General features: G+C 44.4%; 2 protein-coding genes across 2 annotated transcripts in view; both read left to right on the plus strand.

Moving 5' to 3' along the window:
• Positions 1-8,470, plus strand: part of T265_04289 (hypothetical protein) — a gene marked incomplete at both ends in the record, with an annotated part of 15,042 nt that extends 6,572 nt beyond the window's left edge. The window contains 2 exons of the mRNA XM_009168988.1: positions 5,293-5,760; positions 7,891-8,470. Of these exons, the coding sequence (XP_009167252.1) occupies positions 5,293-5,760; positions 7,891-8,349 (927 nt within the window). The remainder of the gene's footprint in view (positions 1-5,292; positions 5,761-7,890) is intronic.
• A 1,859-nt stretch (positions 8,471-10,329) lies between these two features.
• Positions 10,330-22,769, plus strand: part of T265_04290 (hypothetical protein) — a gene marked incomplete at both ends in the record, with an annotated part of 28,344 nt that continues 15,904 nt past the window's right edge. The window contains 8 exons of the mRNA XM_009168989.1: positions 10,330-10,368; positions 13,525-13,710; positions 14,283-14,377; positions 14,622-14,696; positions 17,341-17,644; positions 17,691-17,979; positions 18,120-18,387; positions 20,663-20,805. Of these exons, the coding sequence (XP_009167253.1) occupies positions 10,330-10,368; positions 13,525-13,710; positions 14,283-14,377; positions 14,622-14,696; positions 17,341-17,644; positions 17,691-17,979; positions 18,120-18,387; positions 20,663-20,805 (1,399 nt within the window). The remainder of the gene's footprint in view (positions 10,369-13,524; positions 13,711-14,282; positions 14,378-14,621; positions 14,697-17,340; positions 17,645-17,690; positions 17,980-18,119; positions 18,388-20,662; positions 20,806-22,769) is intronic.

A 22,769-nucleotide genomic window follows, 5' to 3' on the forward strand; every position in this document is an offset into this window, starting at 1 on the left:
TGAATCGGTAAACACTAGGGGAGACGTAATTGAACAAGGTTTTCAGTTTATCTGGTGAATGAGAACCGATGTACTCTAGGAAGTTTGTGAAAGTACAAAACCAATGCTCCCAGGTATCTGTCGAGTCTTGAGTATTGGGGTCGGTATCGAATCGCTCAGGACGTAAGGATCGATCCATTGTTCGAAGAGAATTTTTTTTGGATGAATAACTTGTTGTGTACGACGAGGGTCGGAGTGTAACGACCATCAGAATGACAATGGAAAAGACTGAGGGCCCGAAAGCTAGACTTTATTCATCCAAAACTTTGACACTGAGAGCTGAAAACGGAAGAAAGTGATTTAGCAATAAATGATGGAACGTTTGAAAAACAGAGCAAATATACAACAAGTATCTACCTCATGACGTTTTCATGACCAAATTAGTGCCCTTTGCCTGTTCATTCAAGTAGCACTTTCTGAAGAGGATAGACACAACGCTGAAGACACTTTTTGACAGTTGTTTAAACTGACAAGACAGATTCTAAAGTGACTTTTTCGCTGACTTTTTGCAACGTGTAGTGCAGCAGTTGGGGTGACGCCATGTCATCAACCCTTATGTCATCAAGAGGCCGTCTACTCCACCATTCCTCGAGAGTCAAAGACTATGGGAATGCAGCGACTAGGTAGTAAGGCCGCAGTGATTCAGATGCTAACTGTAGTGCACTGCGCGCCTTATTATGCGATCCGAAATTCTGGGTCATCCTGCATGTATTCTGGAATTTCCAAAAGGGATGGAGTCACCATGCTTTCAACAGTGTCCATTGAGTCAGTCGAGGAATCTAGCATGGCGGGGTGATCTAGGCGACCCAATATCTACGTTATGAATTATCCTGAAGGGTGAAACTCACCGTGATTTTCTGACTGATCACGTTTTTCCGGAAAGACTGTGTAGTCGGCATCTTGACACCCCATCGAACGTTCTACAGTCTTTGTGTTTTTTGGTTGGGCTGGGACAGCCAGATTAGTGTTATCAGGTGACTGCCCGTTTATGTATCTGTTAGATTTCAAGGCTTCAGTAAATGACTGATGCAGCAGCCGCTGGTGTTGTCGTGGACACTGGTTGATACCGTAAGACCTGCGGGATTTACTCTGGTTGAAGTGGGGATTCTGCTTCAGACGTAAGATACAGAGGTACGTTTCGGACACATGAATGATCTAGGTCTTGAAACTAGGAAATCGGTTAAGGTGGTCTGTCTCCAAATATGAGAAATCAGCGGTAGGTTGCAGAGCTGCTATCGGTTGATACATCAAGGGCCTTAACCAACGTATGAAGCTTTGAACCACAGGTCTGATCCTGAGGTTGGGTACGAAGAGCGGCGACATCGATGACTGGATTCGGTGCACAAAAGTTTAGTGACGAAGGTGTCTGTTCTCACTCAAATGAAGTGTGTCGGTTTGATGAACATGATGAGTCTGGATTTTTGCATTATGGCAGATGCTACCTCAATAGCACCTTGCTTGTGTTATCACTGGTAACCTGGTTAGTATAGATAGCACTGATTTTAGTCTTCGTGTTCAGTTCAGTTGAGTTGTTTGAATGTAAGTTCGCAGACATTCATTACCTCTGCCAGCATAAGCAAGCCAACTTCGTCACCATTCTCAATGGCTGGCATAGCAAATAGTTATTTGCTGTGACATGTTGCCCACCACAGTAACGCGTTAGAAGTCGCCACCCATCGACACATCCCTCCTCAGGGTTTAGGTGTGCGGTGCTCAATCGACCTATTTTGTGTTCCCCTCATAGTAGGTAATGAGGTATGCCAAACGGCCTGCTGCATCCTCAGTGTACTGTGTTATACCATGTGCAAATACATGCAAAGTGGTGTAAGGTGTTGTCTAGCATAACGAGAAACCGTCAATCGAACTGACATATTATAATAGGGGAATAGCAAACTCCTTTGTCACAAAACTCCTAAATGAGCCGAATTCGGTGATCGATGTCGTCGTCCACCACAGTCATTCTTGAAATCAAGACGCTGTTGTTGTTGTCATCGGGACATTGCGTTGGTTTTAGAGTTGATGTCTTTAGATACTTTTAACTAGTGAACAATAGAATCAGGAACGTAACTTTCAGAGCTCCCAGGGTCAACGAGCACTTATTAGGGAATGCCGCTCATGCCTATGTCACTACCTACTTTCTTGAGGCACATGCTGATGCCAAGTTGAGTAGAAAGAACAGGTTTGCCGACAGAGGTTGTTAGTGCCTAGGAAGCTTCGGAATAACACATCTGGAAGTGTCCTTTCTCCCTAAAGTTTACACAAGGCCTCTCGATGCGTACTTGCTATTAACAGCGGTCAAGTTGTATGCAACAAGTGTAGGGTGATCGGTGGCCTTTCGAAGATTTCTAGCTTACCTGGGCGATTTGATTGGAGATAGGCAAGGAAGTAAGGTAATGTGCTGAGCCATGGCGTCCACCGACAGGGTGTGTGCGGGCTGGCCTCCCGTTGTAACAAGGTTCTGGAATGTAGTATATAGGTTTATTTACATGAGCAGCTGAAGCTGTGGCATGCAGCCGATGGTGATCTTGCATCAAAACTATCGTCTCCACTGCATAAGACTCAATACCTGCTACAGCGGGCGAGCAGAACAGTTTGACATCAATGAACTGATTGAGCCACCACCTTCAACTAGTGGCCCTCATTTCCTTAGTCTCCTTATCCTTAGTGAATGAAGCTGTGGCAGCTGAAACTAATTCATTTGGATGCACGGTTTGTGGGCTGAAAAAGCAACTGAATATAATACAGAGAACGTCGAAAACTTATGCGCGGCATACCTGAAAAGAAGCACATTAAGGCACCAGCGAAGGACGTTCTTATGGATCTACAGACCGGCGAAATACCAGCACTTCAAGCCCTGTATCCGTTGTTCGGAGCTCCAATAGGGCCAAATAAACAAGAGACGGAGTAATGAGGGAAGAATGCCGATTCAATTTCTCGGAAATATGCCCGTTGACATGGGTGCTGGTTGTTGTTCTACATTTGGTTCCAAGGGTTATCTTTGGCTAATTCACTAACCAACGATCTTCCGGGCTCCAGTTTGTAAATTATGCTCGACCCACTGCTTTTGGTTACATCCTCAGGGATATTGCAGGTTGAGGTATGTCAAGCACATGATATCCTCATCTACTCAACATTGGTGCGGTTGATAGTCTCATGGAGAATGTTGATGTAAATGAGTTTGGCCTGTATTTGATCGTTTTTCAATGGTAAAACGAAAAAAAACTTGCTTTTAGAAATAAGTGGGAATTGGTAACGTAGAACAGCATACTTTTTTCGATGCTTGTGTTCGGGAATGATCAGTGGTTGCAAACTGGACTTCGGTCTCGGTAGCTGATGGCTGTATAATCAGTCCATCGTCGCTTAGCCAAAAGGCGATATCAGGTAACGAACCGACCCAGTACTACTGACAGCTAATTTGCGATTAGCATGAAACTGTGTTAAACGTTTAGCATGTTGGTGTTATGTTCAACTGCAGTATCTAAAGAGCTGAGATAATCCACCTGAGTATTCGATGCACCATGACTACGGTTTTTCGAAGAATTTCGCGGTAGGATGGTATGTGGTCAGAATAGTAATGAGTTGTTGCCTGCTAGCCGTCGAAAGGCGGGTAGCACAAAGGTAACCCTTTATAGGTATCTGGTTACATGACGATCATTCAATTTTGGAACTAAGAGTTATGCATGTGCTTGCATAACTTGCGGCACTTGCGATAACATTCAAGATTTGTGGTCGGTGGCTTCGTTCATTGAGACGCTGTGATTCCGGGTTTGAGGTGACCAGTAGGTCCACAACTAGGATCTGCAGAAGGATGACCATTAAACTGGATGGCTGGCGAAGCAAGGAATGATGGAGAAGGCTTCAAGGCAACCACAGTAGCATGGTTTCGATTTTCCTCGAAGTATCAGACGACAGGGCTAATAGCAGTATTTGGAGATCAAAATTGCATGAGGCTGTTTCTCAGTGAGGTAAGTATGAGAGCTGAATTATTGCCAGAGCGCCTACCTAGTCAAGGGAACGATTGAGTATTTAACCAGTAACTTGAAAAAATAATTGCAATGCGCAACAGGTCGGCGATAGGTCACTCTGATGGTGCACACCTTTCAGTCCTCAAGTGGTAGTAGGCCAGTAGGCCAGCTGGCCAATCTGATAGACGGTCTCTGCAAGTCCTATAAGGTTGTCCTGCACAGTGCACTCTGCTGAAATTGTTAGTCGACACAGTGCGATCTTACCAAGTTTATTTCCTGCTTTTTGTGTTCTCTCTGGTAATACTCAATGACAACATTCACTGATTAGAAAAGAGTAAGTGCTGCTCCTATTAAAACAAGCGACCGAAATAGCTTGTTTTCCGTCATGCCACCACCTATTAGATTGCATAAAACGAAACTGATTGTTTGCCCCTTTCTACAAGGGGCAATCGTAGCACAGATTTTGTAGATTTGTCGAATAATAATAATAACATTTGCTGTGCCGCAAGATGCTGGTCTCTTGGATTCCACTGCTACCATTGTAGAGTATGTCGTACTAACGAGGTCAGGAGGAAGTTTCTGATGATAACAGGTGTATGCTACAAGTCTAGCTGTGCGTTTAATAGCCCTTTTGGGGCGTCATCGTATCCGAGCCCGAAACCCTTACCAGCTGTTGATATCATACCATACCTGAACAATTTCGTACTCGGAGCACGGCTAGTGTTTTATCCAGGCTACCCCATTGTATGTCTGGAATGCTTAACGTACATCACGTATAACTCTACAGATGCATGAGGTCTGATTATGGTCACTCAAGGCGATCGTGAAAAGTTGGACAAATCACCCAAATGAAGGAAAATGTGATAAGTTTGTGAATATGCTTGAGTGTGCTTTAGTTTTCCCGGTCATTGCATTGACTCTAATTCACTTTATGACAGAATTGTGAAATTCATCTTCGGTTTATCGGGGAAATACCATAAGCTTTCTTCTGCTTCTGGATTATGTCAAGTTGGGGTGGGTTAACTTCTCTGTTTTGTCCTATTGTAGGCAACGTGAGTAACCAATTCGAATGATATGCGACACCTGGTATTTTCTACTTGAGCAGTTTGGTTCTGGTATGCGGTGGTTTACCGCATTTTCTGTAACAGGATCGCTTGTTCTGACCATTCAGATGTTGATAGATTCACCCAAGGTGCATACTACATGGAACCACCTCAAGCACACTGGTGCGTATTTGTCTTCCATAATGATTATTTTGACTGAAGTTTGGTCTTGTTGTTACCTTTAGGTCCGAATTCGCGTCTGCCCAGAAACGTGGAGTGGAATTGTGCAATTAGCTAACGAAGCACGCGACGATGGTCATTTGGATGTGTACTACATCTTTCGACAATTGTGTGCAGCGAATGCCTTTTCCTTCTGCCTGCTCCGCCAAGCCCTTTATCCGGGTGTTCCTTTATTTGACAGTCCACAGATGAACGCGGAAACTTTTGAGGCAGTTTCAAAAAAGACTACAAAAAACCCTATTTCCCCTTACCTTTCCTTGATCGAAGCTCCAAAGACCTCACAGGTACAGCTGCACGAAGCTCTTTGTTCCTTAGATGCTAGTATAAAAGAATACACTGCGGCCAAATCCCTTCTTGATGAGGCACAGGAGGAGTCCGCACATGTAGAGGATCTGCGTCCGGCAACTAGTTCAGGAGACGAAGAGGAAATGAATGAAGAATTTTTACCTGGCCTGAACTTCATTACTCACCCAGTGAGTCCAAGGTTCAAAGGATCTATTATGTAGTCACTAATTTCTAGTTCTCAATATTTGTTATGCACTCTATCGTTGCTATGTCCTCACGTTATAGTGACATCCTCTTTTCACCACAGACGATTCTGTGTTCACCCTTCGACTTAAATATCCAGGATCGTTTTTTTTGTGTCAAACATTTACCCGATTAGGTGCACTCTGTTAGGTATCGTCTTGACAGTAATATCTGCGCAACTGGTGGTGGGTGTGTTAAGTTCCGTCTGTCACTAACACCATACAGCTCGACCGACGACAGCATTTGGGTACTCGCACACATCATACGAATGCGTCGTCCGGTTGCACTTGTTCACTGGATGATGCCTGTCAGGACATATTCGTTGATACATACAAATCTAATAGGCTAATAGTGTAGATAGACGAGACGACCTTTTTGATTGGGTGTTGGGCGTTATTGCGAAGGGAACGTATGCGAGTCACAGTTATTCAAACGAGCTGGTTGATCGAATTCGGAAATTTAGCTAGAGGTGACTAGTCTACGTCAACTCACTCGCTCATGCGTGTTAACTCACGCGGCTTGATTCAGGTCGACCTACTAATGCGGAGTCTAGGCGAGGTGAGGTCAGTCGAGTTTCTGTCACTTGATGAAACCGCCGAATTCCATTTACCTACCCGTTGTACTGTTGACTCGTTCACACGCTTCTTGAGTAGGATAATTCTGCGATGATCGACTGACGTGTCGCACTCGAACGAGCCCACTGCGCTGGGCTCACGTAACACTGTGTCGATCCGTTAAAATGCGGAACAGTGTACGTCCCAGAGACACTCATCAATTCCTGGCGCCATACATGTTTAGGCTACCTAGAAGAAGGTTTAGAGTATACACAGGTGTATGCCCAGGCAGATGACGTCGTGCACCTTCATTGTTCCGCTACGATGCTCAAGATGGAGTCCCTTGATCTATAGAGATTTCAACCATTACACGATTTGAGGTCTACTGCGGCCAGGGGAATATTCTAGGAAGTTAGTCGACAAAGTGCTCGTTGTGTACTAGAAATATCTGCAAAACAATACAGCGGTGGTCTCTTTTGTTTTTATTCATGTGAAATCTCTCAGTAGATTCGATAGAGTAACTTAAAGTTCTTGAGTGCACTATAACATCACACTTAGCTACTGTTACCTTTCCTAAATGGGAGTGAACTGTACACATGGAAGGGTTTGTAACCTTGGACAACCGTGCTAGTAATGTTACACGGTGATATCTTCAATGAACCGAACAGAGAAGAGCGATTGCTTCCATTTTACTACAGACTTTGATTGGTCCAGACACAACTTTTAAATTAGGAGATTTTTAGGTGCTGTGATATCCATTGGTCTCGTTATGTTAGTCACCACTGAGGCCAAATGTTGCACACTCTGCCAACCCATAAACTGCAACCAAGCAAATTTCTCCTGACCCAATTACTGGTGTGCCTTCGATGCTTGTGCAATCCTTACATGAAACATCATGAACGAGGAGTGCATACCACCTGCAATTTCCGAGTTAGACTTAAATACATCGTTTGTTATGTCGAGGTCCTTCCACGAGTTCTCAGTTTTATCCGATGGTCATCTGAGGCTAAATTAAAATGAATGTTGTGACTAAATCCACCGAATGAATTGTGGTGACGATATCATCCAGTTTTGGGAACTCAATGAGGGCCTACGTCAGGTAGTGGCTGATAAGTTCTTCGTTTGCCTTCAAAGACTCGGACGACCTGGTAGCTCATTCACTGACGAAACCTTTGTGTCAACGGCATAAAATTGTCCAGCTATAAGCCTACCGATTATTCACCAAATCCTTGTGAAACGTTAATTTCAATCTATTTCATTCGAGGTTGCAAGAAGCTGACCGAAGCCACGACCCGTATCATACTAATGTAACACTTGAGCGGATAAATCGAACGCTTATGCTGTTGTCTTATTCATCGATAATGAGCTGTTTGAGACTGTGCAGAGGAGAGTGCAGCTTATACTTTACTGCTTCAGTAAGCGTTATAGCTACGCACCTAATTTTCACCTTACTGGTTAGTGTACAGCTACCCTGTTCCAACTCAGTCAAAGCGCTTAACTGGTTTTCCATTTCGAATTCAGAATTCTTTACAGAAGCTCTCCGGTATAATACGGGAGCTAGACGAGGAGCATGACTCCTTCGAAAAGCAATTGGTCATCGAAGATACCCCGAAGAAGAACGTTTCAACCGACACAGTCGAGAATAGCCCTCTGAGGTCGCCTCATCATCTGAAACAGACATCTCCATCGTATGGTCAAGAATCTGGTAGCGCTCTGAATACACGTACTAAACGGCCACTTCCCGCTTCAACGCCCGTGGGTAATCATCCTGAATCAGGGACGTCCAATGTAGTTCCATGTACTGAGCATGACAGGGACATGGACGATATTGGGACTCGACGACGGCTGTTGAAACAACCAAGCACCTGGAAAGGCGAGCTAAAACAACAAACGGAATCGGTCCGTGCACATGGGTGCCGTCGTAATCGCGCTCGGCCGATGGAGCCAAAGCTTCTCAGACCTCACAACTCCAACACTTAAAGATTTTGTACAGTTTTTGCAGAGTAACTTTTGTATAAGTTTGGAAGTAAACGAGTATTTTATTGTAATTTAGTTTTTACGTACCACATGGATATTGCCTTTTGCGATACTCTGTTGCTTTTGGGATAAGCAGGTGACTTTAAACATGCTTTCGTAGGGTGTTGACGAATCCGCATAATGGCTGGTTTCAAGTGAATATGTACAATACCCAGTATATATATATATAATATACATATACATATACATATATAAACTTCGACCATGCTTTGCCGTCACATTACTCTCAAGTCCTGCGCAAACCGCCAGGGAGAATTGTGGATTTTTTTTCGAAACTTAAATGTTTCAGCAGCCTAAGCAGCTTCGGCTCAAACAGCTCGGATGAGCACGTTTAGTTGTTTGATTTCTAATGAATGATTTGTTTTATGTCCAGATGATCCCCAGACCTTACAAAAAGTGTGAGCAAGTGGAAATGGGTGTGACGATAGTATCTGAAGTGAGTTTCTTGCTTACTTTCGAGAGCGGAATCAGGCTGGATGTGATATAAAGTGGCTGTCCTGAACTCCATTTACACTCGAGTGTTCAGCGTCCTAAATTATTATATGAATTTTGGCTCATACCAAGTATATTATTATTATTTTGCATGGAATTACTGCCGCATCTGTACATCCGAGGACCCAAGCACAAATCCTGGAGTCTCTCTGCGGATTCATTGTCCCATTAAGCCACACCGCACTTCCACCCACAGTGGGCACTATCACATGCGGTTTACAATGAGCTTGTGCAAGGCCACCGAGGCGATGTATCTCAGCCGTACCACAATACAGCACTCATTGTAGCCTGATACACGCGACCCTTGAGACCCAGTGATATGCCTTTTTTGATGCCACAAGTGACACAAATCAGCATCGTGATTCGGGCCTTTGAGATTCGTGCCACCCGAAGGGCTGGGATACTGCCAGGTTACCCAAGCCCAGATAGGGGAAGTTTAGAGGTAGAGGTCGAGCACGGACCTTCCGGTCAGTAAATTCACGCTTCAACCACTGAACCATCTCGCCCCCAATATGGAGCACGGCTTTTCCCGGTAGCCAAATCCTCCTCCATCTCTCGAGCTTTCAATGTCCACCGGAGCTCTCGGTCTTTCCTTAGGCTCTTCACTATTTGGCGTTTGAGGGATTTGCGTGCGCCGTCACGCTCGTTGCCTGCTTGTTCGGGTTTCCTGACGTCAGTCTGCTAGCGATCTGGACGATATCCATTGGTCATATGATCGTCTCGCAGACTTCGGACAGACAACATTAAACGCTGCAACATAACTTCTTTCACGTTTTGCCATGCTTCATCCACATGCTCGCTACCAGTACAGTACTGATTTGCGGTAGAGTGTTGTTGAGCTAACTCAGATGGATACTGCTGAGCTATGATAGTTCTTCGAAGATGGTGGATTGGCATGCTTCTTGCTGACTTGCGAGGACCTGGAAGGAAGCGAACTGTCAGGTGTGTACGCAGCATGGAATGACCAGAATCAAATTTTGTGCCCCAGAATGAACGGCAGTCTTGGATTGCGGCTTTCTATCGGTGGCTGATAGCCATGTGATCCAACTGGGTCCACGGTTGACTTGCAGTTGTTGGCCGCCAGGTTACGCGATGTGAACGTCTATGCTGAAAGCTCGCACTTGCCAGAAATAGTTAATGATCAGCACATAGCGGAATGAGTCGCTCTCCGTTGTCTGCCTGACGGTCATCGACACCGAACCGACCGCCGAAATGTGATTCCATGGAAATTAGACGTCCAATTTGGGCATTCATATCACCCACAAGAATCACAGTGTCAATACTTGCTGGACGAATGAGCCCGGATAGCTCTTGATGGAAAGTATTCTTCTCAGCCCCAGAACGGCGGTCCGTTGGGCACGAGCCGACACTACAGACAGGCGCCATTTTTATGTCGAGGCATTGATCTTATTTGAGCTGGACAGACAGACGATGCAAAGACAACTGTTCACTGGTATCCAACCCAACAAAGTGCGTTCAGCTCTAGGGCTGAGTGTAACTCCTACATGATATGTTCCACGAGTCATCCATTCTGGATCACCGGACATACCGAGGGAGAAATGTGAAAAAGCTGAGTTTGCCCTTGGTGTTCTGAGATATATGAAAACGTTTGGGTTTTGTATACGTATTTTGGAGACACAACAAAGATCAATTTTAAGGGAATTTAAGATCTTTGCGAGCATTGATTGTTTGCCAATTTGACATAGAGTACGTACATCAAAGCTCCTATATAGAAAGGATCTCGTGGATTCAGCAAGGCGTTATTTCGTTTATTGTTAATAGGCAGTGGTCGTTCGTCCGTCAGATGTCTGCCAATGACTGTCAAATGGCCCAGTAACGTTTGTGTGGTGGGAAGCGGTTGAGGGGGTACATCAGTGGACACAGAACTGTGCGGGCGAATGATACTTCCTGGTTGCCCAGGCCGAGGAAGGCATTTTGGTTGAGGTACCCCATCCTGTGCCTTCGACTGAAAAGTCTGGTCCACCAGGCAGTAGGAGTGTGTAGGGTTTTGTTCGGGGACTCTGCCCCTAACCCCCGACTTAATTTTTACCCACGAGACAGCGGTTGTTTGGGTTTTCTTTGGTGACCCTGTGGCCAATGAGTCAATAGTCGGACCTGCTGGGCTGCAGGGAGTTGGCGTAGGTATACGGCGCAGGGAATAAAGCTTTGCCGCCTCACTCCTGATGCGGATGCGCGCAGCAGGTGCCTTTTGGGTAGCACTGGACACTTTGGTTTTAAGCGTATTTCAAGTGTGTTGAATAATGTGCAGGTGGTCTAGGTCAACCGTTGGGCGATTGAGGTGTGCGGTTTTTAGAGAGATCTTTTCTAACCCGTCTTTCATCGCTGATTGCACGAATATGGGCTAGCTGGTCGCCTTGGGGAACACCTTACTGTCTTCACATTTTTATGGCAGAGGACAATACGGCTTTAACCCCAGACTGCCTCGTGGCATAATTACTCGTGATACGAAGTCTCGCTGCTCCTGGTCTTAGTGGTCCGCTTTGGAATGGTTGTAGCTTGTGGAACGAAGTTCCAGCCAGTGTGGCTCGCGAGATCATTGAGGCATTCAAACCAGACCATCACATCAAGGTGGCAGCTTTGCTCTGGTAAATAACTTCAACTAGAGAAGCGACCAATTTCGTTAACACTTACAAAAGCTTTTCTGTTCTGACCACTATATGATGAACAGTTGCAGCGTATGACATCGCTCGTACTCAGATGAATTTGAAAGTAAATGGGGGATCCGATTGTTTCGGTTTGAAAGACTAGGCATAAGGAAGCTAAACCCACGAACCATATGAACAGAGACTGTGTAACTCATGGTGTGAGACCGAGTAAGGGTTGAAGGAATTCACCGTCATTGAGCCCGACCGGTAGTCGATGATAAGCACTGAGTAGTTAGTGAGAACTTCCGGCGAGATTCCTATTTCTCGCAACTTCTTTCCGACCGGGTGCATTGGGGTTGGGTCGGAGGCCTAATCCCTCAAAAAGATTATACCCCGTAATATAGTTCAAAAGATACCTTCATCGTAGCGACTTTTCTTTAGTGGTATCACTTTGCACTAGTAGCTAAGATATCAGCTTTATTGCTTAATTGAGATTTCGATCTGTAAATGGAGACGATCTGTACTGAAAAGCCAGGGAGCACTGTACAGCTGTATCATCCTTATTGGGAATCATCAGCGGTGCACATATCATGAAACCCAAGGGAATTTCGAACCCGCGACATGGCGGTACGTTTGGCAATGAGGAGCTGTCCAGCAGTGTGGTAAACACTCAGGGAGCTCGAGACAGCCCAGTGGTTGAGCTTACTGACCGGAAGGTCCATGGTTCAAATTTACCTCAGCATTTCGATTACTCGTGTCTGGACTTGGGCAACCCACTTTCATTCTTCCGGTGGTACGGCAGCTAGGCACCGAAAGTTTGCTACCGTTGAACGATTATATTCTTAGTCGCATTAAGACAGAATACACCGCCACTCGTCCTTCGGTTACGGAATCCACATTAAAGGCCGGCGACTTTTCACGGAAGTATAAGTGCAACTGGGAACAAGAGCTTGGGATGCGATGATTTGAACATATGCAACATTGGTGTGAATTCTTTGCTTGGACTCTAGTAATCCACCGTACCAGTATAGGCGAAAGATTTTTTTTGCGTTACTTGAAAGTTTTTCTCGGTTTCTGTTGAACCATGGGACTATGCAAAAGGGGTTACCAACAAAGTCAAGAGCTTGTATCGCGTGATCAGGACTACGGTAACCAGGATCATTGTTCCTAAATATTCCACCTTTATGGTACTGTTGGATAAAAATTTTCGGTTCGAGTTACCTAGCCATGATCGGGTTGGTTTTGGATCTCTTCGGTGACAAGGTCGCAGAAGGAGCTAGTAACAGACGATGCAGGCTTGACCATCAATCTTTTGTCGACAGTTGTGTTACCGCAGGGCGCTTGTTCCGCCACATTTTCGGTTGAATGCCAGTCCATTCTTCCAAGATATTTCGGGCGCTTAAAAATTCGGCAGATTACCCGTCACTAAAATATCTGATGAACTACTTTCACGCCTCAAGAGAACAATCCCTACAACCGTAAGCATAGGTTACGGTCGCGCAATCTTGTAGATTCATCCTATGGCTGTGATTCAACCCTAATGCTGCAATTTCAACTGCTGCTTTCTGCGCGTAACTGGCCTGTCGGTACCACAGACTTCGATTCTTTAACGCCACATATCGTCTATGTACTAAAGTGGCGCCGCACTGAGATTCATAGCGGATGCTGACAACCCTCAGAAAAGCCTACAATAATTACAACCTACTACATAACGACGAGCCCATCTAACTATACTAAAGCATGTCTAGGATCGCACAGTTTTGTTTTTTATATTATTACGCAATGGCAGCTTCTGGAACCTAGTGCAATTTGATGCTTCTGACGGTTGAACACTTGGAGCGAGCATTTTGTTTTTTAATCATCCGCTTGTCCACCACACAGATCTGACTAAGACCATTGGGGTTAATCTCGTACTACATCGGGCATCACGTGCTCCAGTCCGCCTGGACGCACAAATCGTTGGACATACAAAGACGAATAGTCTCTGATACGACTGACGTCTAACATCCCTTTTTGTTAGTACTGCTTACATCCCCTTCCACTGCTCTGTACAACAACACAACAATCATTAAACTGTAACACCCTTTCGGTGCCTGGCTGCCACGCCACCCGAAAGAAGCTCTTGGCTTTAGTTAGTTCCAGGCTGTCCAAGCCTAGACAGGCGAAGTCGAAATGCCGAGGTTGGGTTCGAACCATGGACCTTCTGGTCAGTTAGTTCGCGCCTTAACCACTGAGTTATCTGAAGCCGTGCCGTGTAATAGTCAAGTACCAGTAGCTAATACTTGTGTGCTTATGTCAATAACGATCATATTGGTGATGGAAACGATGTACGCATTTGGTTTAGATTCCTGTAGAATTAATTTTACAATATTAGGTTAAATTAAATTAAGTTAAATAAATTAAATTACTTTGGTATGCTACCGCCATATTATATATATCGCGTCATATTGCAAGTTATAGTACGCATTCATTATATATGAGTTTTGGTAATAGACTCAGGTATCCCGTATGGACAGTATGGGAATTGTTGCTGATAAATGCACGGGGAAGAATCCTCCGTCAGCGAAGGAACCATTTCACTTTTTTCTCAAAGCCCAATTTACGGTCGACCTTATCAGGTTCTCTTTCTGTGCGCACCCTCTTATATGATGTTGGTCGTTCTGCTGTGAAAATGATTTCAAATACTAGAGGCCATGTCAAACTCCCGAAGCCCCAGCGACCTCAGGTTTGGAGCTGCCCTGTGGTGATCGTTTTTAACTACTATCCACATTCGAGTAGTTTGGTGTTAAAATAGTCAGAATTACCAGTCGCATGTGTGTTCTGATGCAGGTCTCTCGCGGCTCTCGAATGAGGGAAAGCGCAAATCGAATACTGTAAGCCATCGGTGCTCATGTCACATCCTATTCCAAGCAAGTGATGTGGTCTCATTTTGTGGAAAGCCAACATAATTTGACGACATGTTTTCGCTTGTTTTTCCATCATTTTCTGAGCAGCATATCGGCTCGTTTTCGTTAGGCGTGTTGGCTGGATGGCTATGTTTATTTGACATGTTCATAAACTTTTGATTCAGAAGCGCCTCCATCCAGTGAACTCAATTTTATACTTTCTGTTCTATAGATACTATGGCTGTGCTATGTATCCATCTATGAAGGCTTCTGCCCAGTGCTCTACACATTGGTGTCAAGTGGAAGCGTAAGCCACTTTATTTTCAACGTCTTTCCCCAAAATCCATGAATTTTCAAGGATATTTACGCTTTATACTCATTATGTATTATTCGCAGTGTACACTAGGTGAGGAAAATAGTACTGAATTGGCTTCGGATGTAGAGTCTTCTCGTGCCTCCAATTTTCCAATAATTTGAGGGTAATCAGGGTAACCAACAAGGGTGCAATAAATCTGGTCGGAGCGAGTCATTTCTGTTACTATCTGTTTAGTCCAATATTCCTTGGTAATGGAGCTATCGCAGTAGTGGGAGTGAAAACTTTATCGTAGCCAGACCCCTCGTTTGTTTCCTCCTAACAAAACAGCTGTGTTGTATGGAAGCAAGCTAAGTCTAGTTTATTGGAAGCTTTCCATTGCCTGGTTCCAACTCGACCATTGTCCACGACTTTGATATGCGTGTTGGATTTGAGTATTTCAGTAAGCCAGCGCTCTTCATTACCCGGATGTAGCCGCGCCAGGAGGGCCTAGAGGGAGCAGCGAGCTACCGTACTACAGTGAGGCCCGGGGGGATCGCACGAAGTGTGAAGTTGATGAGGTGTCTCCTCCAGACATTTTGCATTTCAATATCTGTGGAACCAACTAAATACCCTCAAGGGAAGGATGGGTTATGGAAGACCTACCTTAAGAACCCCTAAGACTAATGGTGGAACAGTCGATCCTGAATTCTAGCGAATTTTTGTTTAATACGATCCAGGTCATCATGATCTAGTCATAGACCCGAACCCATCCGTCATACGCAGCGCATCAGGATTCGGTTATTTCCACCGTACTCCACGCAGTTCGGCTAGAAACAGCTAAGTAGGTACTACTGTCGTAACATCGGCCCAAACCAACCTTGCTTCGCGGCTCAGCTTATTGAATAAGTGGCTGAAAGCATGGTCATTGACCAAAGCTCTGCTGTCTCCAACTTTCTTCTGACTTGGTACGCTCCCTCTTTGGCCCAGACAACCTGAAATTAGAGTATTTTTACATGACGTAGAAACAGCGGCAGTTCGTTTTATTTATCAGATTCAGCTTTAATTCTTTTTCCATTAGGACCTCCTCACTCAACTTGCCATTTCAGGACCCATTTCTAGCCGTCATTCCAGTAAAATAAAACTAAGCATGTGCTACTAAAACGAAAGAGACTCTTCACCGTTGCTGCTCATATTATTGGCACTGCATCAACGTTTCTCGTACCCTGTCCTGCCCAAAAATATGTGCATTGTGTCTCTGAAACACAAATTCAATGTCCTACTTTGGTGATACATTTCCACTTGAGTCAGTCTAACTCATCTTCCTTGCGTTTCACTCTCTGTGTGTTTAGTGATACAGGAACTGAACTGTTTTGTTGGTATTACGTCACTTCCAAGAGCTGTACACTCTGGTCGTTGGACCACACCCAAACGTTTAGTGATACAGGAACTGAACTGTTTTGTTGGTATTACGTTACTTCCAAGAGCTGTACACTCTGGTCGTTGGACCAACAACCAAACAGCGCACCCGAGCTACCTACATTCCACAACACTGCTGTCTGTAGACTCTGTTTCATTTGTCTGATTGCGACAGCCGACTTTCTATAGTCAGACTTACCGGGTCTATTCATAACCAACCGTCTAAAACACAAAATCGGTTCAGTACTTGGTATTCAAAGTGCTAATAGGACTACCCGTTTTTTCCATTTTCGGCGCTTCCTTTTAACTTGGGTACCTTCAGATTTTGGGCAGACGGAGCCCGAAGCATTTGTTCACGAAGTTCACGCCCCATTTTAGTTTCGTACAAAAATAACTCGGAGGAAATCACAGAAAGGGCAATTGTTTCGACATACTTTTGGTCAAGTTCTGTCGTATTTCTCCTTTCAAGCTACTCCACTCATATCCGTGGTGACAGCCCTTACTTTAACAGAAATATTGGTGGTCCTCTCCCCTTTGTAGACGCCGCTCACCAGTGTGTCCCATACGAGTTTCACATCTGGACTTTCTGCGGGTAATGTAATACCATGTATCCTACTGGCCTGTTGTAATGTAAAGTCCTTAGTCTATGACTTACTGTGACTTCAGCAACCGAACTAACTGTTAGCTCACTGCTTGTATGGATCAACGTCGAGAATTGATGTTTAATGACGTTCGCTTATGTCAAGCCGATCACTCGAAGTTTGACAATTTTGGCAGGCGTCACAAACGGAATCTTTTCATTCTACCTGGACTTCCACTATGTTCATTTGAAGAGCTTGGCTCATCTAGCTTTGAGAATAAAAAAGCTTCGGTCCCGATGTTCTCCTAATGTACTTGACTTTACATCGTGTACCCATAAATATTACTATTACACAGGAAGAGTGTAGCTTCCATTTGGATGTGTAATTTTATTCGAATAAATTTCAATTTACTGAACTGTTGGATACTCAATGCCCTTGACATTTCGACAGTTTGATTGTGACCTCAGTTAATAGGATTGTCCGTCATAACAATATCATAATGCATACATATTACTATATATATTACTATATATGAGACAGCATTAGTCTGTCGATAATCCATGTATATTCAGAAGATATGTTGCTAAAATCCTTCCCTCCCAAGTTTGAGAACCGAACCCAACCTTACTGCGGATTTCTCACCCCATCTTTTTATGCAGCAGCGATACAGCGGCGAAGCGATCTGTACATGAGAACAAAAAAGGCTCGCATCAGCAAAATCTGCTTGAGATTCATCCTGTTAGTCCCGTTCTAAATGAACTCGGGATACTTCCAGATGACCCTGAACCCATCAACATTCCTACTGTTCAGTTGTCGAGTGCTTCCGGTGACGGTGAAGAACTGCTGCAACTTCGTCTTGATCAGATAGCGACTGCGATCGACAAACAGAAGCAGTTCAACTTAGAGATTCGTGAACGTGAACGTGAAATAAGTGAGCTGAAAACAGCCCTTTCTGATCTACGGGTGAGCCCATTCGCACAACACGCATTGACTGTTCTTTGGCTTTTAGTTGTGTCTGTTGCAAGAGAGGGAACACGTGCTCACACTCTACGCGGAGAATGACCAAATGAAGATACGTGAGATAAACAATGAACGTAAAATACGACGACTCCTGCGGCTATCTAGTTTGAGTCCCGACTCGCAACTATTCTTCTTACGTGAGTATGGTGGGCCTGCGGGGGACACTGGTGGAAAGCAAGAGAACCTTGTTGACCTGCTCAACAACTTACCCAAACCAAAAGAGGGTGTTGTAGAATTCACTCCTTCCGGCGAAACCGTCAGAAAACTGAATGCTTCTGGTAGGCATAGCATTTCCTTTTGTCCACTTGCTCTTTATAACTACAGTTCATATCGTGCATTGCTCGAAAATTATGTTGCAGCTGTTTATTCTTATATTCTCAGCAAACTTACCCGTTCTTTTCTGATAACTGTGTTCCAGGGCTCATTAATTTTCAACCTGGCAATGCCTCAAGTCATGCAGTCCCTTGCACTAATTCGCCCGTATCCGAACTCGAGTACGAGGCTGTGGTTGGTGAAACCGAGTTAACCAAGGTTAACTTGTGGTCATTGCGTACCCAGCTGATCGAACAGACACGACTTGCGAAGGAACAACTGAACAGTCTATTAGATGAAAGACATGCCATTTTGGAAGAGGCAAAGAATACCAAGAGGCAGTGTGAGGAGAAGTTGCGTCTGACACAGGAGCAGTAAGTAGCAAATATTTTGGAGTCATTTTCATCAGGGTGGGGTTGAGATGGCTCAGTGGTTTGAGCACGAATCACTGACGGCAGTTCCGTGGTTCGAACCTGACCTCTGCATCCCAATTTCTCCTGTTTAGGCTTGGGCAACCTGGCAATATCCCAAACCTCGTGCTTACTTCGGGCGACATGGCAGTTAGGGAACGAAAGGGTGCTACAGCTCAATGACTTTGTCAATGTTTTTTTCCTAACAGTAGAAAGTCTTGAACACGGTAATTTTGAAAATAACCTCGTCTATTCTAGTTCCAGTTTGAAACTCTCCACCCCGCTACGCACCAAATGTCCAATGAAAGGGAAACAGTTGAATCTGTATTTCCGGCTTTCTCGAGAGCCTCTAACCACATAATAATAACTAGAGGAACTTGTTTTGACTGCTGACGTTGAAATTTTCCCTTAGTTTTCAAGCATATGACATCCAAAACTTCACAACATAGCTTATTTAAGAGGACAACTTACCTTCTAGAAAATTCATGGCTGGAGGAGCTTTGCCTCTTTTGCTTAGCATACAGGGTTCACACATATCTTTGAATTTCATGCTGACAACCAGAATTAAATATGTACTCAGTGACTGCTTAGTTGTCCTGCTACATGTTCCGTCTCTTTGGTTTGCTGAGCGGAAATTTGCCAAAAATTGGTAGTTTATGTAGCACCGTTCGCTTCATTTCATAATTGTTCGCGGACGGAATTGGAAGTGGTCTAGGCCATTGTTTACACAATGATTTCTGTGTGAAATCTAGGTCATATTTTCGGCTTCCTCTAAACTCTGCATTCCACCCACATAATCCTCTTCCGGATCCATGTAGACACTACGTTCCTGACCAAGACGGACTAACTTTTTTTTTACAATGATGCACTGAATCAAGATGCGTCGTCGAGTTTCCTGAAGCTCAGAAAAAAGTTAGTCTTGTTTCCACATCGGTATTTGGGATTTTTCTAGGTTGTTTTGACGGTATTGACCTTGTTCCAAGGTTTGGTTGTTGTGACTGGGCAAACTTGTTCAGTTTAGTCCTAACCATTGCTTGTGGACGGAGAGACAGTGCGATCCTCACTGTTTTATGGATCGAGGACGTGGCCTCTACACGCAGGGGATGTACGAAGGTTTTCAGCGTTTGACCACCGGTGTTTTCGATGCATTTTTCGGGTCTGGTGTTAGCACCAGAGGTACGTCACATGGTTTTAGGAAGAAGGATCTCTCCAACGACAGATGACTTACTCACGCTTCATCTGTTACGCTAGTTAGGATATGTACTTCGCATGACAGAGGACCGTCTGCACTTTTCGCCCGGTCGTATTCAGTGTATGCGATCGAGAGGTGAAGAGTCTATGGCTTGGCGAACAGGTGTGAAAACACTGAACAGTAAACTGAGTCGGGTCGACCACTGCCCCCTCTGAATGGGGACCCTGGAACTCAACTCACTTATGATCACTCACACTGGTAGACGACTCGATTACGTAGTGAGTGGCACTTGTGCATTAAAGCTGTCGCCTTCAATGCATACCAAACCAACTGATTATGATATCATCTTTAATGCTTGACTGTACATTAAACGCTGTTCCATTTTCTGATGACCAAAACCGGTAGTTGGTGCCAGCGTACCCTTGATACACAGTTTATGGCTGATAAACTGAAATGAACTGAATGCCAGCAAGTGCTTAGGTGGACCATGTGGGGTCCCCAGTGACGTAATCAGCGGTCACTAACATGCTTAAGTTTGATTACCTGTAAGATATCGACCTGATCGCTAACTGGCACAGGGCTGGACAGAAACGGCTCTCTGGAGAGGCTGATTCTGTGGCAAGCGGATTATTATCTGACCTAATTGGCGTGGAATTATACCGGTTGATCACGTGTATCCCGTCGGTTTTATTCACTTCATGAAAACTTCCATCCAGAATTCCGGAGCTGTCCCAGTTGAGGCCACCAATGCCTTGCGTCACTCTTACATTTTCGTTGCAACCTCCTTTGTGGCTTTTCGACGCCACGTGCTTTTACTCCTGGTCGTTGGGGCGTCCTTTTGGGAATATTTGACCTCGTTCGTAGGACTTTATTTCCAGCACACTGCTCCGTTTTCTCATTCTCACGCACCCTTGCATATGTATCATGTGCCGCTCGGTAGTGAAGCTTCCAGCGGTGGAAGAATTTTACATCATAATCTTGTAGATACAAGCTCAACTTTTTGTACAACTCTCATTTGACGGTGTTATTCCTATCAACCACAATCAGGTTGACGCATTTGCAAACTCTGCTCCACGACAGCGCCAGTGATTTTTTGGCACGAATAAAGCAGTTCCGGCTGACGGAGAAAGCTTGGAAGGCGGAGAGGGAGAAATCGTTGAACCGGTTTCACACAAGCATGGCTGTTTCAGGTACAGTTTCTCAGTGTCTAAACGTGTATTTTTCACAGGCTGCTATATCACAACCACGTAGCACATCTGAAATGGCTAGCCCGTGATCGATGGCCCTCCGAATCAGTCGTTCGTGAGCCACTGCTCTTCGATGATTAAACTCGAGGGAAACGAATCTCATTGGAACTCTCACTTTGACGGCCCTTGATTGACGGAGTGGAGGTTTTTTCAAAACAGGAAATGCATTACCTAGAGCGGGTGACATTACATCCCAGGAAGCTGTCATTTAGAAGTGTTGCGTCAAATTAAATAAATAAATCAACTGCATGAGTTTATTTCTTACCGTGAAAACTTCTTGACTGGATTGCCCTGATTACTGTGAAAAGAATATCGACAAGTGCCTTAGCTGGAAAGATTGTTCAGTAAACCTAACGGAACTCTTTTGTGAGCCATTACGTATTCTCTCTAACCAACTGACTTCGACACAGACATAGTGAAAGGAAGAAGGCCTCCGCTGCGGAGTTATTTATTAGGAAATGCCAACTAGCCGATTACAGACCATTGAGCAGGGAAGCAAAACTCTAATTTGCATCTTATTTACAAAAACTGGACACCCATCTTCTCCCGAACGCGTCTACTTGAACTTTCCTGGAGATTCATGGACTCCACTCATTCGTCGGTCAAATCCAAGCAAATGTTACAAAGTGGCTCCACGAATTCCGCAGCAGATCTCCCCTTTTCAGAAGACGCACAGCGAAATTCTACAACACATACTACTCGCATGCCTCCCCATCAGTAGTATCACCGTTACCAACTAACCAACTGGTTTCGGCACACACATGGTAGTGGGTTTGTGAAGATCAGGAAGCCGGATCTCTGTTCAGTTGCGATCTACGCTGCTATGCTTTCTTAACCTCAAAATCTATACCTTTTTGCTGTTGATACATATACCCCCTGGAAAAAGTGTTTCTCAGGTGAGACAACCTCGTAGTCAGCTAGTTGATGGTTGTACTGAATTTTCGAGACCTGGAGAGGTCAAACTGTGCAGAACTTTTTGGTCATTTCTGACAGGCAATTGTATTTTCCTTCTGGGTACCTTTCGCACGTGAGTGTTCTCTAGGCAACACAAACCGGATGCTTGAATACACTCCGCAAAATGTGATAGATGACTGATACTCTGATCCTTTTTAAGGGTTATGCTGGTGGGTGTTTGAAATTCAATGTAATTCTTTCTGTGTCTTATGGAACACCTTTTCTTTTGAGAAAAATTGTTTTCTATGGTGGGGTGTCAAGTTTTTCACTCAATGTCAACATTCAGTTTACGATCCATCTTGTTCTATCGTTTGAATCTGTGCCTATGTCTTCGGTTGCTTGTTTAAATAAATTGGTGACTGGTCAATCTGCATGCCCACTTTATCGATTAGAACTGTTTCGATTGTTTTTCTGCCAACTCTGTTTTCTGGTGAGGTAACAGCTGTGTGCATCTGGTTGGACCAAGGGCTTTGTTCAGGCTATCGGGAGTTTTTTCGTATACCAGTGAATCTAAATGCGGATGTCCATAATTCCGACGGCGAAGCCACTCTAGGTTTGTTTCTAATGTGACATTTGATTTCGGTCGAAAGTGAAAGATCTTCTGAATCCGTACTGCTTCATTGTGTAGGATAGCCGAGTGTCGTACATTTAAGCTATATTCTGAGCAAAATTGTGTTGAACCAATAGCAAAATTGGTAACAGATAGAACTTATAAAATGGAATCCCACCAGTTATTTCAAACAGTAAGCATATGTCGAACAAAATCCATTTGTCTTCGCACGACACTAATCATAAGGTCAATCATTATTATCATTTATTTTTAAAGAGCATGGTCACAGACATACAAAGTGAATGCAAGCGATGAATGCGAAAGAGTAACAGGAGAATATGGGAGAAAAGAGAGAAACGTCTCATTCGAAATCATGCCAAGGACAGTGCCAGTCTGATGAGGT

This window comes from Opisthorchis viverrini, assembly GCF_000715545.1.
Source record: "Opisthorchis viverrini unplaced genomic scaffold opera_v5_69, whole genome shotgun sequence".
Lineage (NCBI taxonomy): Eukaryota > Metazoa > Platyhelminthes > Trematoda > Opisthorchiida > Opisthorchiidae > Opisthorchis > Opisthorchis viverrini.